Source organism: Micromesistius poutassou (genome assembly GCF_964030765.1).
Source record: "Micromesistius poutassou genome assembly, chromosome: 8".
NCBI lineage: Eukaryota > Metazoa > Chordata > Actinopteri > Gadiformes > Gadidae > Micromesistius > Micromesistius poutassou.
In genome coordinates this window covers 11,611,865-11,629,722 of record NC_140278.1, presented here as the reverse complement: position 1 = coordinate 11,629,722, position 17,858 = coordinate 11,611,865, and the positions used below count along the sequence as shown (strand labels likewise).

The 17,858-nt window shown below is 44.8% G+C and overlaps 1 protein-coding gene across 3 annotated transcripts in view; it reads right to left on the bottom strand.

Annotated features, from left to right (window-relative positions):
• Positions 1-696: 696 nt before the first annotated feature.
• The window catches only part of usp45 (ubiquitin specific peptidase 45), a 30,275-nt gene continuing 13,113 nt past the window's right edge, over positions 697-17,858 (bottom strand). For 2 of the 3 annotated variants that reach the window (XM_084471193.1, XM_084471194.1), the window contains 12 exons: positions 15,707-15,802; positions 14,948-15,078; positions 9,469-9,556; positions 7,235-7,316; positions 6,850-6,941; positions 6,160-6,216; positions 5,799-5,930; positions 4,907-5,600; positions 4,036-4,133; positions 3,388-3,474; positions 2,777-2,921; positions 697-2,189 (listed from right to left, as the gene is read on the bottom strand). In XM_084471193.1, the coding sequence (XP_084327319.1) occupies positions 2,059-2,189; positions 2,777-2,921; positions 3,388-3,474; positions 4,036-4,133; positions 4,907-5,600; positions 5,799-5,930; positions 6,160-6,216; positions 6,850-6,941; positions 7,235-7,316; positions 9,469-9,556; positions 14,948-15,078; positions 15,707-15,802 (1,833 nt within the window). In that variant the 3' untranslated portion in view covers positions 697-2,058. The remainder of the gene's footprint in view (positions 2,190-2,776; positions 2,922-3,387; positions 3,475-4,035; positions 4,134-4,906; positions 5,601-5,798; positions 5,931-6,159; positions 6,217-6,849; positions 6,942-7,234; positions 7,317-9,468; positions 9,557-14,947; positions 15,079-15,706; positions 15,803-17,858) is intronic. The other variant, XM_084471195.1, reaches the window with a different exon arrangement.

The following is a 17,858-nucleotide window of genomic DNA, read 5'->3' as shown; positions in this document are numbered from 1 at the left end:
GCGCCGACAGCGTGACAACCGATTCAGCGTGGAGTTCGGACAGATCCGATGTCTTTGGACGTTGCCCTTTTCTTGATTCCACACCCACCTTCCCTTCACCAGCCGGCGACATGTCCCAAAAAACAGAGCTGCTTTGCACCTGTCAGGGCGCATCGGCAGTCACCATGGACTGAATATGGCACTGTGGGATGCAGAGAGACAGCAAGGGAAAACCGCACACAACACACACAATCTTGTATAAAGGGCATCAGTGACATTTGGGCCAACGTTGAGGATAAAGCAGATATAGTTCTATCCGCCAAGGGTGGATTCCTGTGATTCCTAGCCGTGGACATAGGGTAACCTAGGGGTAGGCCTACGTCAGCAAGTTACTTGAAAAAAATGTGCTTTTTTCATATCTACAGAACAAAAATGACGACATAAAATATGAATCTTTGTTGAATTTCTCAAATAATAGGTTGATTGTTGCTGATCATTAGTTAACACCAGACGAAGGTTTCAGCTTCCTATTTCTTTTTTTTATTTCATACAACTACAATATAAATTATTGCTAATTGATAATAGATAATTTAAAGAAAAACATTTAGCATACATAGTAGTATTAATGAAGTTTGACATCTAAATAGTAACCAGTTACCAAAAAAAAACTTTACATAAATACAATGTTTTATTTTATTGTATTCATGTGATGTGACACACAGCAACCGTTTTTGTTACATTGAATTGAAAAATCCAAAACAAAATTTGCACATGAACGGATACAAACCCTGCACGAGTCTGGCACCACACATACATGTTGGTGTATATATATATATATATATATATATATATATATATATATATATATATCACATTTCCCATATATCCTCTTTAAAATCATGGTCTTCCTTGTACCATGCATGTTGATTTAACCAGAAGCATAGGCACTGAGTTGTGGGCCATTGGGAAATTAAAGTAAACTGTTTTCTATGCATGTATTGAAGAGGTCAATCACCTACAAAATCGAAATGTTTGTCTATTTAAGAGTAAGCAATATACATTCAATATACAATGAGCCTATGCACACAACTTTCTTTTGGTAAGGCTTAAGCTACAATACTTTTACAATACATTTTTTTACTTTGTAACCATAAATGTGCCTGAGCGTTGAACTGACATTGAGAGGAACTGCAGGCTTGCTACTTGGGATACTGATACGATCAGAGTTAAAACCTAGTGCAGACAGAAGTGCTTTGTTAGCCTGATAGAAAAGAAAATCCTTTCTTTAGTATGCACCATCATGCATCAGATGGATGCCCTTGATGGAACAACTATCAAACATGTATACCAAAGGCAATGGTTTTCTGACTTATTTTCTTATGATACAAAATCCCTTTTTGGGCAAGCAAAGTGATAGTCATACAATCATACATTCCAATGTACAAAACTCTGCAATACATTCTACCATAGCTTGCAAATAACCGTTTCCTTTTGCTGTACTTGTACTTCTTCAAGTCAATACTCTTTTCTTTCTCAATATACACACACAATGCTTTAAATACATGTCATTACCTTTTGAAAACAGCTGTTATTTGCAAACCCATGCATGCACATGTTCTATGCCGGCCTGGGGAGCCACCTAAAGGTATTGCACTCTTTTCACTCCAGTTCAACACCACTTTCTGTCCTGTCAGATATTTACAGTTCTTCAGCCGGCCTGTCCTCACTTGCAGGGCAGATAAAGCGATAGTTCAATGCATTATATTGGATTTTGTAAAAAATAAAAATAATCTTTAAGTTACTCCACTTCACATTTAAAACATTGCATCACTGTTGCATCGCGAAGGGACAGGCATCCACCCCTTGCTTGTAAAACTGCTGCAGGAAAAGAAGAAGCCCAAAGAGCTGATTTGTAAAAAAAAAGAAAAAAAAAAGTACCTCCTCCTTACATGGTCTGCCGATTAGGTACAGTAGACGGAGTGAGTACAGGCTCTATGCTGACAACAGGTAAAAAAAGATGGAAAAAATGACAGACATGCAAGGAAAAATATGAAAAGTGCTGCAAACGTTGCGGTTCCGTTACAGCATTTCCTCGTAGAACAGCAGGTAGGCCTGAGAGTTGAGGACCCTGGATTCTGGGACCGTCTGCACTGTGGTGTCGCTGACGTACACCCACTGGCTCTGAGAAGGGCCAGAGGCTTCCCTGGCACCTGGCCACACACACACACACACACACACACACACACACACACACACACACACACACACACACACACACACACACACACACACACACACACACACACACACTTTATTATCAGGGTATGGTCAGCTAAAATACATTGTAGGATATGGCATCTACAATGTTTGAATTGAAAATGCAGGGACAGCGAAGAATCAATGCAGGGAGCTGCAAGGGACTGAGATATGCCTTGTTTCCTAGATCTAGATGTATGGAGATATTCTACCAAAGAAAGGCGTTTGCATGAGTGGTTGTAGCTTTCAAAAGGGGATTTAAATACATGTTTTTTCTATAATGGCGAAGCTACACTGTTGATTTGAAACCTTTACAGACACTTTTTTAAAGTTTACTACCAGTGTTGTTGTTGTGCTTCGCTGTTAGCCGATGACGTGCTTGCAGATCCCTTTAACATTATTCGTCCGAACAAATAATGAAGCGAAAAAATGCCAAACATCCAGATCAGCAAGATTTAAGATTGTCCAGATCAGATTTTAGATGAACAGTTTAAAATGATTAATTGAAAGCCTGATTTGTGAGACCCTGTGGGACCCTTACCTGACACATTCCTGCGCTGGTGCTCAGCCCTCCTCTGGGGCGGTCGGACCCTGACGTAGGCCGTGTAGTGGCCCCCACGCATGGACCCACTGTGCTCCACGATGCCATACAGGCTGTAGGGAACACGCTCCCCGGAACCCAGGTTCTGCCACGACACCAATCACCACAACCACAGGGACAAAGGAAAAGATACGGAACAACACAGACACAGGACACGGGCGGAGAGATGATCAACATCAGTAGTCGTAGCTGTCATCCTCAATAATTTAATCAATCAATCATTTCAAGGGATTTCGGAATTGGTTTATCCTCCATTTAAAAAGTGTAAAATAATGTTTCTCATGTGGTGTTGTATTTTATTGAATTTGATTGTATGCTGCTGCAGCCTTGGCAAGGTCTCTCTTATAAAATAGATCTCATTGAGACCAACCTTGTAAAATAATGGTGAAATAAAATAAATGAATAATAAACAAACAATAATTAATGCACTGTTATTCTGAATCCTCACAGGAGTGCCAACCATGTGGCATTCCTCCGGTCAATTTCTTCATGCTGTGGGAGCACTTGTAATTAAAAACACATGGAGGTCGAGCGCATTGCGGTGGGAGAACCTTGCAGGTAGCAGAGCAGAACGGAGCCAGGTCCAGCACCAGCGGGAAGTCCACGTGGCGGTTCACCTTCCGCAAGTTCATTCCGGCCTTGGGGGGGAGAAACACACATTACACTAAATGTCCAGCCTACTTTTAAATTGGGGATGTGGGGATAAATATATTCAGGATAGTATCAGGATTTTTTTGTTTCCACTGTACTTGTATCGTCAGGTTGACTCATATCAGTTTTTTCTTTTCAAGTTCTTTTCGGGTGGTCTGCAAATGACCGGCATAGTCCTACAGAGGGCGCTAAAGTGTATGGTCCTGCTGCACACTTGCATGAACCACATTCTGTTCTATTGTGCCATTTAAAAAACAATGACACACACGACAGACCTGTAGAATCTGAACCCCAACGTTAAAGCCGTAACTCCACACACAAGATAAAATCACACAACAAACTAATTATGCTATGCTATATTTACATAATCACAATATACTGCATATCTGTGCGGTAGGGATATTCCCGTCCCTACTATCAGACTGGACTAGGAATACATAGTAAATTAACCTTTTTGTATTAAGAGTAAGTATGTATTCATGCAAGGTGTGTGCATGAAAAAAATAAGCGTATTTAGTTTGAACATCATTAATGCAGTCCAGATCTACCTGGTGGAAGCGTTTCAGGTGTAGGGTGACCACCGGAGGGAGCGAAGAGATCAAGATGTGCTTCCTAGCGCTGGTGTAGACCTTCTCCGACTTTTTATCTGTGCAAGAACATCATTTTTACAAAAGGCAGGTCTAGTAAGTCAACGTACAACTGGGCACATTTATATGAAAAATTGCATTAAATCTCTTCCAAAAGAGCTTAAAAGCTCGTGACTTTAAAGGACAATTCTGGTATTTTGAACATTGAGCCCTTTTCTGGTTTGTCTAGGATGAAATAGAGTGGTTGTCACCGAAATGTTGACTATTGGGCCTGTCTTGGGTATTTGGCTAATTTAGAATCGCCCCTGCCTGCTTCAGAATGGCTGGCTATGGGCATTCACAAACCTGTCCTTAAAGCAACCCTAAACGTTCATTTTCAGAAATGTGCAACTCACCGAGTGGTGTCGTAGCGAACAGTTTCTGTCGTGTTTTATTTGGCATTTTGTAAAATCCTGTTGAAACGGAAACCGGAACGGAAACGGAAATGGTGCTGTTTACATTTGGTTGTAGTCTTTACCAATAGTCAAAATGTCGGTGTCAACCACTGTATTTCATCCTAGACAAACCAGAAAGGGGGCTCAATGTTCAAAATACCAGAATAGTCCTTTAAAGGAGGACCGAAACCCCTGTAAACGGAGGGAAGGTGTGGCACACCCGTGCTTAATCAGCAGGTAATCGGCCAATTCCAGGTTATGCATGTAGTAGCATCTACTTAACCTATAGAGGGAGTCCTCTACAAAGCAAATCGATCTACAGGTAGTGCCGGGGGTTTGGTTCTCCTTCAACTCTCTTGGCCCTAAATGTCCCACAAAATAACAAACATCGCTCCTACCGCTCTTGCGCAGCGTCTTCTGCCTGCGCTCGGTGCAGCTCTCACACAGCAGCTTGTTGTTGCCCATCAGCAGCTCCACCGAAGTGAACTGGTGCAGGCAGGACTGCACCGAGCACTCCTTGGAGCTGGGTGTGTAGCTGTGGGAGAGGGCCTGGAAAGCCCCCTGGGGCAGAAGGTGCTGCTGCTGCTGATGGTGAAGGTTATCTCGGGACTGGGGCGCCGCCTTCTCCGCGGTGTCCTCCGCGGGAAAGCGGGCCGCCGGGGAGCCTTCCCCAGGGAAGGAGGGACCCAGGTTCATCTTGGAGACGGCGTTGACCAGCTGTTCCACTGCTCCGCCCGGCCGGGGCAACGGGGTGGAGCCGGTGGGGGAGGGCTTCAGCGGGGGGCTCGGCGACGAGGGAGTGGTCGGCGCTGGGCCCGTGCGGCCGTACCTGGAGGCGGGCCGCGGGGTCCACTCGCTCTCAGAGGCTTCGCTGTCGGCGTCGTTGCTGCTGTCCTGAGCGCACGGGTCTTTGTCGCTCGAGTCCGAGTGGCTGCCGACCGACGCCACCCGGCTCAGGGGACAACCGGCCCCGACCACGGCCCGCGCCACCGCCGCCGCCGCCGCCAGGGGAGCCTCGTCCTCGTCTTCCTCGTGGGGCCGGTCGGCTCCTTCCTCCTCCACTGATCCTGAAGACCTCCTCAGTGGATGCTTCTGTCACAGAATTATCGAGTCAAGCCAATTGTATTTGAAGAGCCCTTTGACACCTTTACAGTCTCCAAGGGTTTCACAGGTCAAGGAACAAGGACCGGGGCAAGGAAGAACTCCTTGCACAAAGCTACAATAGCACCACAGCTGCCCTCATACATACTCAGTCTCAGGGCAGCCATGAAATCCAAGTGGCGGAGGTACCTGGCTGCTGGGCTTCCTAGTGTTCCTGCTCAGGGCGGGGGCAGCAGCGTGGACTGTGTCGGACTGAAGGAAGTGGACATCCTGGTCCCGGGGGCTTTTGCTAAGCCTGCCAGGGTTGGACGGTTTGGAAATCTGACCGGCAAAAAGAGGCAAATTCAGGTTAATGGAAAAGGCAGACATGGCTGATCAGGCAAGTTGCTCTGTTGTATATCAATAACAAAAACAATAATTAATAAATAAACTAAAACCTTAGCAATACACAATAGAAGTGCTTGTTAATGAATGTATAAATCGAAATATATTAATTTGGTTTAATAGTTTACTCATCATTATATATATTGATGTGTATAGTAAGGCTCACCCTTTCTTCAATGATGGGAAGAGAGATGTCGATGAAGGCCTCTTTCACTGTAGAGATCTATAAAGGGACCAATCACAAAACCAGTTGAGACAAGGGGACGTCTGCTGCTTATTATAGCATCAGACAAAATAAAAAACACAGGATTGTTCTGGCCTTCTCCTTATACCGCCCTGACCCTTCTTAATTTCTATCCATCTAGTTTGAATTCCAGTTGGTCCTTTGTTTTGTTTTTTCAAGGGTTCTTTACCCTCAACCCTTTTCATGATTTTTCTTTATATGAACAGTTATTCTTTGAAACAAATCGACAAAGAGGATGACACATCTCTACACATAAATTGATTTGTGTAGAGACTATCCGTTATTCTTAACAATTTGATGAGTCTTCATTTAAACTCATTGTAGAGTTAGAAATGTTTTAGAAAAATAGAAAATCGCATATGCACAAATGGACAAATTAGTCGCAGCAAGAAGGCTTGGATAAGCAAGCAGTCTGCAAAAACAGCATAGTTCCTATAGTTAATATGGTCGATGAATAAAGGTGATACAAGCCTAACAATATGCATATTTAAGGTCACAATGTGTTCTATTGAGCGCCTTCCAGTCAGTACGCAACAGACTTTCAGAATCCTGCATGCTCTCTCCATCCATGGAGAAATTGTTATCACATTGAAATCTCCACACTGGACTTACATGGCCACACTCCTCACACATGATGGTGTTGGTTAACTCCCCCACAAAGATCCGGTCCACAAAATTCAGCTTCACACCCTCCTTTCCATACGCTGTAAAGAAGAACGCTTTTAGTTAGCATTCAAGCTCATTACTCTCATTTTCTTGAACTCAAATAATAAAAACGAAAAGCACTTTCATTTCACAAAATGTTTTGTTTTGTTTAAAATAGTCTTTAATTAACTGTGGAAATATGCTATAATTTATTATTAAATTGTTTACACAAGTACATGACTTAAATTATCAAGATGTTCCAAGAGGAGTAAATACTGAGCTGTGCGCGCCAATACATGCCAACAGAGGGCGCTGTTGATCCAAGCTTTGGGTAGGAGAGGGGAAATGCCACCTTTAACATGTCGTTTAGTCTCCTCATCTGCAGTCTTCTCTGTAGGGTTGTTAAAAGCTTTGAGGATGCTGGCTTTGACTCTCTGTGAATGCCAAACACAAAATGTACGCCTGGGTTAAAAACAAGCGCTTTATACACAACATTGATGTTGGTAAAATTTGCAGAATCATTAAAACCGCAGACTTGGGATCAGGTAGGTGATCTCCATTACACACATGAGTGAAATTATCACACTAGGATAATGCTCAATTTGACAAGTACACCTAGTTAAAACCTCATTAAAAGTAAAATAATCAATGAGCCTGTCCAGTAACATTAACATGCAGAGATCTCATTTGAATGTGCATGTGTACGTAACCGTATAGGGTAGGATTAGCATTTTCTGTGAGTGTACGTTTGGATGTGTGTGTATGTGTGTCGTTTGACTGGAATCCTCTTATCGGAGGCGACATGGTCAGTGAGTGTGTTGGCGAGGGAGCTGTGAAGAAGAACACAACCGCAGTGATGCACCAATCAATAGATAATTGGCCGTGGTCTGTGACCGTCGCCCCTAAACCAGTCCCCTTCCCCCTCTCACCACTACCACCAACGCCACCCCCACAACAACCCATTATGCAGGAAACCCACTCACTGGATATTTAGGTCAAAAATGCCTTGTTAATCCGAGCCCAGCCTGCACCCCAGTCAGAGGATCAGAGCGCACCCCCTCGCTAATTAATTATAACCCCCCCACCCGCCCCAACTAAAGCAGCAGCGGTCACTGTCCCACGCGCTACCCAAGAGGAGGGGGCTTGAGGGAGTGGGTTGGTGGGAGAAGAGGCAGAGGGGTGGAAACTCAAACCAAGACGGGTTAAGAAGGACCGGCCATGCCCTGAGAGAGCTAGACCCATCGTCTCAGCTAATTGGTGATAATTGACTGTGTCCAAATTAGCATATTTAGATCCTTTGATACTAATGGCCAATCAACACAAACACTTAGGGGTGCACTTGGGTTGCCGACGCCCACTGGAGATCTACCGGCCACACACACACACACACACAGTCATTTAAACACCCATGTGAAAGTACTGTATATTGGCACAATGTGCACAAACTTTCTCCCTGATGTGTGTTTCTCCCTGACACACACACATAAACACACATAAGGGAGAAAGTTTGTGCAGATTGTGCCAATATACATTATTTTCACATGGGTGTTTAAATGACTTTGGTTGCTGAGTGATCAACCCAGCTTAGGCATTGCTACCTTGTAGGCTTTAAATATGTACATATGTACTTTCTAACATTTCTAGAATGTTCAGAAATGTGTTACAATGGATGCTTTAAAACAGGTGTGGTAAAGACATTCAGGACTCACATAGCCATGAGTACATTTTCTGTGCTGTAGAAATGAGGATGTCTGAGTGAAGGAAGAGGGGTAGACTTCACCTCCTCCCGCTCGTCCTCCTTGATGGGGTCAGGAGAGAGAGTGTGTGTGTGTGTGTGTGTGTGTGTGTGTGTGTGTGTGTGTGTGTGTGTGTGTGTGTGTGTGTGTGTGTGTGTGTGTGTGTGTGTGTGTGTGTGTGTGTGTGTGTGTGTGTGTGCTGGGGGAGGGGGGGGGGGGGGGGGGCTGGGGGACGGGCGCCTCCAGCACAATGGAAGCGGCCCTGCAGCTGTGGGTTTCCCAAGAACACACAATGGTGCCGCTTGCACCACTTGCACGTCCCCTAAGTGGCACAACTGTCAGCGTTCACAAGTTTTAATTTGTCTGCGGCCAGGCCCCCCAAACTGCCCCCCGCCCCCATCCCCCCCTCGAGGCACCGGGCTGACCAGGCACACACCCGCCAACTTCCCATCCCGGGTTCACCCAGCCGCTGGTGGGGCCACAGAGGCCAGCGTTGCCCCTCAAAAGGAGCCCTCTGGGGGGTCCCTGGTCGGCTGGCTCAAGGAGGAGGAGGAGGGTGGGGGGGTGAGGGGTGACAGTGGGGCAGGGTTTTTGCGCACTTGCCAAAAACCCACAGAAGAAAAAGAAAAAAAAAAACCTGGTACCAGGCGGGGAACGCATGAAAACATGCTGGCTGAGAATGGAGGCGTCCGTTGCCCTTGTATGTACACACACATGCACCCCACAGAAGACACAGTTGAATGGTTCGGTCGTTGAATGTGTGTGTGTGTGTGTGTGTGTGTGTGTGTGTGTGTGTGTGTGTGTGTGTGTGTGTGTGTGTGTGTGTGTGTGTGTGTGTGTGTGTGTGTACCTTGGTCTCCTCTACTCGTATAGAGTCCAGTAGATAGTGCAGGAGCTCCTGGCTGTCCTGCTGCTGATAGCCCTTGAAGCGTGGAGCCCTACATAAAGCAAGACCACACTTTAGAGCTGGGCAAGAAGGAGGCTATGGAATTACAGGACAAAAGATAACACTAAAACTGCGAAAATAGAAAAAGACTACGTTCTCAATTATAACAAATGGATGATTGAAAACAAGGTTGTGACGGGAGACAAATTGCCAGACTAATGTGTTAGTGCGGAGGCTTCCACCTACGATAATGAACAGCAAGAAAGCAACCACACACACACACACACACACACACACACACACACACACACACACACACACGAGTGTCAACAGGGTTAGAAAAGGCTATTATGCCACCCGCCAGGGGTGGACTGCCCGTCTTTACAGCCTTGTGGTACTCACAAAACAGACGCTCTGCAGCCCTTAGCTTCCAGCCAGGTCATGAATGTCTCGCACATAGACATCAACACTTGATGTAGCAAAACAGCGATTTAATAAAGAATTTAAATATTAAAGTCCAAAAGGTCACTTGTGCATAATTTCCTATAGGATCACATTCTATTCAGAAAGTTGCTGCTCAGTTGGTTATCCAAGGTCCAACCTCCATGTAAGCTGCACTTTTCTGCTGGGGTGATAAACCCCCAAGTAAAATGTCTCAACGGATAATTGCGGCCATGTCAAAATGACACCTGATAAACCACTATCCTTGACATGAACTCCCAGCCTACTGAAGTGGACTGCAGTCTCCTTGGCTGTCCATGCTGGACAGATGTGGGAGGCAGATGTTGGGGGCAGATGGGGCCATTACGGCTGTAGTCCAGGCAACCTGTTGGCCAGTGCCATCCACATAACCAGAAAACGGGTTGGGCTGACAGGCCCGGCCTTTACAGAGGAGGCAAGCCACTGGTTGGTGATGCATTCAGTTAACAGAGATTTGCTCGGGAATATGGTTCAAAAACCCAACCATCTACAGCCCAATCTCACCCACCAACCAAAAATGTGCCACCAACCAAATAAGTGTTCTGTGTTCTCATTTAAAAATGCTTTTATTTCCAAGTGCAACTTAAATTTCCTGAATGCATTTGCACTCACTAGATTTATCACTCACTAGATTTATCATGTACATTTTGTGGGTGCATCTATTACGCGCTTTTCACAACACACAAGGCACTTTACATACCGTGGGGGTGTGTGCGTGTGCATGAGTGTGTGCTTGTCAATCCACCTCATCCATTACCATTTAAAGAGCTGACAAAAAACAGTATGCATTATAGCCAAGCCTTGTAAAAAGCCTGGAGATGCTAAACCTGTATTCATAAACACAGACTGGTGCAATCTCAATAGGCTGTTTGCAAGGTCACTGGTAGAATTTCATGATCGCAGGAAAGGTTTAATTGTGTCCATGTTGACACGCTGAAGGTCAGGAGGTCATCAAGTTATTAAGAGAGCCAATGTCTCCATCCCCTCACTCATCTCCACACCTCATTCCATTTCCAATGAGCGCATGCAGAGGAATGTCTCCTTAGACTAAGTTATGGATTCATTCTCAATGCGTTGGGAGATGCATTTTCGGTTTATTTCCCTTGTGTTGCTTCCTTGTTATATTATTATGAATTCATAAGCACAAAAAGGATCCCAAAATGGTCTTTGAGTCTAGAGAACCGGTATGGTCTGCACGTGATCTGTGCACACCATTGCATGGCTCATGTTTGAGGCTGGTACAACATTTGACACAGCCTCTGTATAGGCCAGTGGCAAGGGAAGTGCAGAGAGAACCAAATCCCGGACAATGAGACAAAGAGAGGAGAGAGAGAAGCTGAAGTGGGGCTGCTGGGAATGGAGCAGTCTGGAAGCTCATCCCAGTGGAAGAGCAGAAGCAGAAGGGCCCTGTAGCACTGTTCCCAATCTGGCCCCGGCCAACACAAACAGCTGCGCTGCTAACACAATTAATAGCCGGATGAGTTAGTACCAGACACAAGGTAACAACCCCCCGTCCCCACCGCCAACCTCCAGCTCCCCAAATGAGCGTGCACACACACACACACACACACACACACACACACACACACACACACACACACACACACACACACACACACACACACACACACACACACACACACACACACACACACACACACACACACTCTTTCAGCCCATGAAAAGATCACAATAATTAGTGTGACAATCACTACCAATGTGATGGATACTGGCAAACATTGACAGAGAAACTACTGCTTTACCGATTGGTCCTTTTATAGATTCATGAAATTTAAGTTTTCAAGTTCATGTGTAAGGATTGGAAATCTAGTCATAAAAGGGCAACATTTTCTCTCTGCCAAACCGTTTCACACATAAAGCCACCAAGCGGTCCTCTGAACATCCTGCAAATGTCACATCTCGCGTGGCAATCGCGAGCGCATTAACAAAAACACTGGGCAATTTAATCACTGAAGGTCTTCAATGGAAGCTCTGACGGGTAGCTTATTGTAAGCAATAACATCATAATTTGTTTTTCTGGGAAGCACAAAACTAAACGGAATGGCCAACAAGACCAATGGCATCCGTTGTTGATATAAAAGAAACACCAACACACAGATGAATTAATTAGAAAAATGATTGAATGATTAAATTATATGGAAGCCATTGACCACAGTACAAGCAGCGTTCATTATCGAGTATGTGCTACAAGAAGTAATAATGATAATTTTTTTTTGTAAAGCACTTTTCATAAAGTAATCTTCATAAAGTGCTACAGAAACCGAGAAACAAAATAACAAAGTGTGCAGGCTTTAGCGATCAACCTGAAGTAGGAGAAGCACTTCAACCTGTGTGCGGATTATGAGCCATTTTTTCCTATATTTTTGTAGATGTATGCTCTCTTGGTCTATACAGTGTGAATACGAATAATTAATTGCCCCATTGTGCTACTTTGTCTGCAAAGGTTTGCTGGTGCTTGATGAGAGAGAAGGTTTCTCATGAAAGATGTGGATATGTTAGGCCTCTACAAAACACCCTGCAATGTATGAAAGAGTATAGACGACCTCCTCTGTGGCTTAGGTAATAAAAGGAAAGCATAGACGAAAGTGGGGGTAGAAAAAAATGTGTCGGTCCCTTTACGCATCTAATGGAGCATTGAATATAATAGTGTTGCGCGCCACCCCAATGCTATGCATAAGAGATGCATACAAGAAGGACAAGTTGTTTTTACTATTCAATAGACCATAATTTCGCAAGACCCTCCCTCCCTTATGCCATCTATGCCAGTCTATGTCAGTCTGGTTACAAGCTGGGACCCTCTCTGGCACCAGAGATCGTGTGGTGCTGACCATACCAACCACTGGGCTTGGCATCGGTCCGAGTCCAGACCAGTCCAGCTGGCATGGAGCGAGAGGGAGAGGGAGAGAGAAAGAGGCCTGGCATGACCCATGGCAGCATGCAGTGGGTACCCAGCTGGTCGTTGGGGAATACATGATGTGCGTTTACTCTATATGTGAATGCAAATTTAAAACATATTCACATGCTGTTACACAGACACACCCCCACCCATGCAGTACACACACACACGCCCCCTCCTGACACGTAGGAGAGCCTGCGGTGACAAGTGAATGTCACATTGTGTGTAGCACTACATGTAAAGCGCCTGCTTCACCATCCAATAAGATCAGTGTGTGGGAGAGAATAGGTCCCGCGTGACAACAGTTACTCTTAACCTGTCTCAGGAAGTGGGCATTGCAGGTCAGGGCTGGACTGTATGTGCCATGGATGCACATTGTTGGTCGGAGGTGGAGACCGTCGTTAGGCAAATCATGAATGAACGCTAAACACATTTTTGACATTCCTGTTACTGCAAACATGATGATCCAGCCCTGGCTCAACGAGCCCATGAATTACCCAACTGGTGGCAACGATGGAACCATGAACAAGCCAATAACGTTATAATTGAGAGCAACTGAGTGATCATACATTTATTAATGATAACAGTTTTTGTTTATGATTTTGTGGGTTAACAATCTTTCATGGAAGGCTTGATTACTTTTGAGACACTTTTGAGATATGTCAAGTATTCCCGTGTTTCAAAGTACTTCGAAGTGCCTGTTTAATACTGAACATCAAGCAGTCACATTCATGGCTGTCCTTGAAGAATCGTGTTTGCCTTAGAATTTGAATTACTGGTAATGAGTACTCGAGACTTGTATGCATTGAAATGCATGCAAGCGGAAAGTAAGAAAATAAAACACGTGTGTACGTGAGTGAACCACGCCTTTGCATCTGCATGCATGAATGGCTGCAGTGTGCACCGCAGGCTGTGGTGGTAGCAGGTGAGGTGGTAGCTGTGGAACACACACACACACACACACACACACACACACACACACACACACACACACACACACACACACACACACACACACACACACACACACACACACACACACACACACACACACACACACACACACACACACACACACGTTGCAGCCGATGACTCAAATCAAAGCCGCGTGAAGAGATGAAGCCAGTCGTCCCGACAGCCAGGAGTGCGATCCAGCGACCTGCACTACTGCACAGCGCAGGTTCTATGCTCAGATAAACACATGCGAACCAAACCAGCAGTGCACCACGTTCAGACAGGAAGCCAACCAGCCAAGCAACGCAATGCGCTTTGTTCATGAAAGAGAGCCGGCCCGGTTGACAGCCTGTAGCGGCGTGGTAAGCACGGCAATGCAGGCCGGCGTGTCTGCCTCGCACGTCTGCCTGGCACGGCCTTCGCACAGAGCCTGCCGGAGATCAATCGTGACACAGGTGGTGCAGCGGGGAGGTGGAGGTGGACCAAACGTTGGAAGAAAACAAACGACTAGCTGCCTCCATTTGTGTGGTGCGTTAGCGTTGTGGTGCGCTAACGTTGCGTGTTAGCTAGTGGTGCGTTAACGTTGCGACGTGTTAACGTGTGTGGTGGTCCACGGCTTTGCGTCGCGAGAGGAGGACCAAGAGGGGGGCTGGCCCAGGTGCTAGGTGGGCTGCCTGGCTGCTGGTTGAAGTGGAGACCAAACGGGCATGTAAGCTGCCGCCGCATGGAAGCATCCCTGCCGGATCGACAGTTTGCGGCGACCCCAACATTACCCTTAGTATACAGAGCAGCTTGTGTCTTGCTTCATAACGGGTTATTTTACTGCCCAGGGAAAACCACAAAATAAGTACAATTATGCCTGTTAGCAAATTTGTTATGTCATGATTGTTTCTTCCTTTTACAGGCTATCTTCTTTGATTATTGAGATCTTAAAATAGTCTTTAGTGACCTCCCTCCAGTGATGAAATCATGTGTCATTTGATATGCGACAGCCTGTCCCATTATAAAATGAATGCACACGCTTGGGACATTAACCAATCAGAATTAAGTGTTCAACAATGCTGCGATATAACTAATATGAATGTGACTTACTTCTGGCACAGCTGGTTGAAGAGGATCTTGGGGCTGATCGGTCCTTTCCCGGGCTCCTTCATGGTGTGAAGGAAGAGGAACATGGCCGACGTCAAGGGCTCTGGGCTGGGCAGCGTCACTGTCAGCAGACTCTGGAAACAATTTAAATAGAAAGGCTGGGAAGTTACAATTTTATCTAACCTTTTTTTTTTTTCACAGGAAGTTACCTTGAGATACAACATATCAGTCTGGGAGTAGTTCTGATGCGTTTAATTTGTGGAAAAGGAGTCCCATCAGTGAAATTTGATGCAGCATTTAATCAAAGCAGCAGCCGCAATAACTTCCATGAAATGTATTATAACATTTAACTAACAAACACTTGCCAAAGCCATGTTGTAAAAACATTACATTACAGCGGTAAGAGGTTACTGTGCAAATGCATCATGTGGTGTATATCCCAGTTTATAATCTTGCCTTGCTTCAGCCTTGGTTAATCTTGTTTGCATAGCAGTATTAATCATAGAAGTAGATGCAGAATCTGCAAATAATTATTTATCTGAATGCAACCGGTCATGATAAAGATTTCAGGGTTACAAACGTTTAAACTTGGAAACATACAATAGCATGCAAAACTATCAACTGAAAAATGCAACATTTCATAGGGAACCGGCATCCAACTACTTGAAATGCAACCAAGGTATCTTTTTATGATATCTGCCTAGCGCTGGCTCGTAGTTGGGATGTAGAATAGGTTTCACTGCCACAGAGTGTGTACTGTACCAGGTTGCTCTCTGCAGGGGGGCAGATCCTCATTTTGTACCCCTTCTCCTTCAGTTCTTGGATAAGGTCAATGAGCATGTGGGTCTGGGACAAGTTCTAAGGACAACGGACAGCATTGAGTTAGTCACAATGGATTGTTTTAGCGTTGATTGAAAAATAAAAAAGCATCAATCAATTGATGCAAATCAATTGTAAATAGTTCAGGAAAAATTATCGTAAGCAACCACAAGTAGAGGACCTCTGTTGTGACAATCAATTACTGAAAGCCTCGTTTTGAGTTTAGGGTCTGGATTTAGTATGTACAATTCTGGAAACGAGTGGTGGTTTCTGCTAAAGTAGGCCTTCAAATGAATGTTGATGCAACTGTTAGAGATGTGAATGTAGTATCCTTGGTAGGGGTTTAGAACCAAGGAGCCATTGTCCCTTCATGTTAAAGCATTTTCTTCCTTCCCTTCAAGAAATATATATTGGCAATGAGGACAGTTCTTATGGAAAACACACAACGCAAGTCGCCATTGTAAATAAGAGCAGGGCTCATCCAAAGGGACTTATTAGAAGGCCGTAGATTTTCAGGGAGATGGCACTGATGACAGAGAGAAACAGGTCAATGTATAAAGTATTCTCACAGGGAATTCATAAAAAGAAGACCCTGAACAAAATGGTGGGAAACAACACCACATTGTTGCAGGCGAGGCATGCCGTCAGCACAAACCAACCAGTGGGTGAATAGTGGCTCTATGTTATGTGAATGCACTATGCGTCCAATGAGGGCCACACGTATGTGGGCAGGTGAAAGTAAAATTTCTGAAACAGCCTCTGTATGGTTTGGTGCGGTACGGTGCGGCTCAGAGTTAGACAGCTCGGTTATGCTAAATCTGGCTCACGTTTCCACTGCCGACAGTATGGTAGGGCAGTATGCCGACAGTATGGTAGGGCAGGGCTTAAGCTGGACGGCACCAGCTGCGGCAGCTACGTAAGCATCAAGACATCATATCAGCGCGGCGACTGTGTAGCCTGCTAATGAATTCAATGAAAAAGAAGAACTCGACTTATTAAACAAAGAGCAACAATGTAGGACGTCCAAGAAGGACGGCAAACCTTTGCAAGACATTTTCTTCAATAAAAGAAGCTTTCGCCATTGTCCAGAAATACCCTGCGGGTACTGTGTTTGTTTGTTTTTATCCCCCTGTCGCACGGAAGTGGTGGAAACACGAACCGTGCCGCACCTAACCACACCGCTTGCTGGAAACTAGGGAATCTCTTGGCACCTCACGAGTCGATTCCGATTCAGAGGTCAACGATTAGATTCTAAGACGATTATTGATGCAAAAAAAGATGTTTGTACATTTCCATGCATGATTTTCAAATATATATATATATATATATATATATATATATATATACACACATCTGAGTTTGCTACTCAGAGTTTGCTAATCACTTCCTACTTTTGTGACGATCATCACAATCAACAGATGAATAACCTTGTATGAGTTTTCTGTAGCGCTCTGCAGCAGGCAAACAGAATGTTGCAGCAGGCGAACAAATGTAATTCAATTTTGAATTCCGATTATTAACTTTTCTGCATCAAGATGGAAGCGTTCTAGAGAGAATCGTGATGCATCGAAAAATCGATTATATTTCCCACCCCTACTGGAAACGCGCCATAACTGCGTTCTTCAAAGTGACCTAAAATGTGTGTATGAACACCCCTTCTTCACTAGGCTATGGCAAGCCACCACAGCCTTGACTCTGGATGAATACAATTTGCCTTAATGCCATGTTTATTCTATCACAGACACTACCCCACAAAACACATGAGTTTCAGCAGAAGCATCAGCTCTCTAGAAGATAATCATGGTCAGGTCACACACGTCTCAGTAGCGTGACAAGCAAACTAATGGTAACAAACAACAGGATGGCCTTTTTTGGAAAACATTGGAAGACAGACAAGACTTTTGTGCTGAGCACACACTAAACAGGTAGCTGCAATAAGGATAATGTGTTTGTACAAAAAACTTTTTTTTTATTTAAGTCACGTATTTGATCGCGAGTTCCCATTATGATATGCGTGAGTTCCGGGTATAATAATCAGGACTGGGTTGTTGGAGAATCTTAGCGATTTTTGTGTGGTGGGGTGTGCATCGTTAGC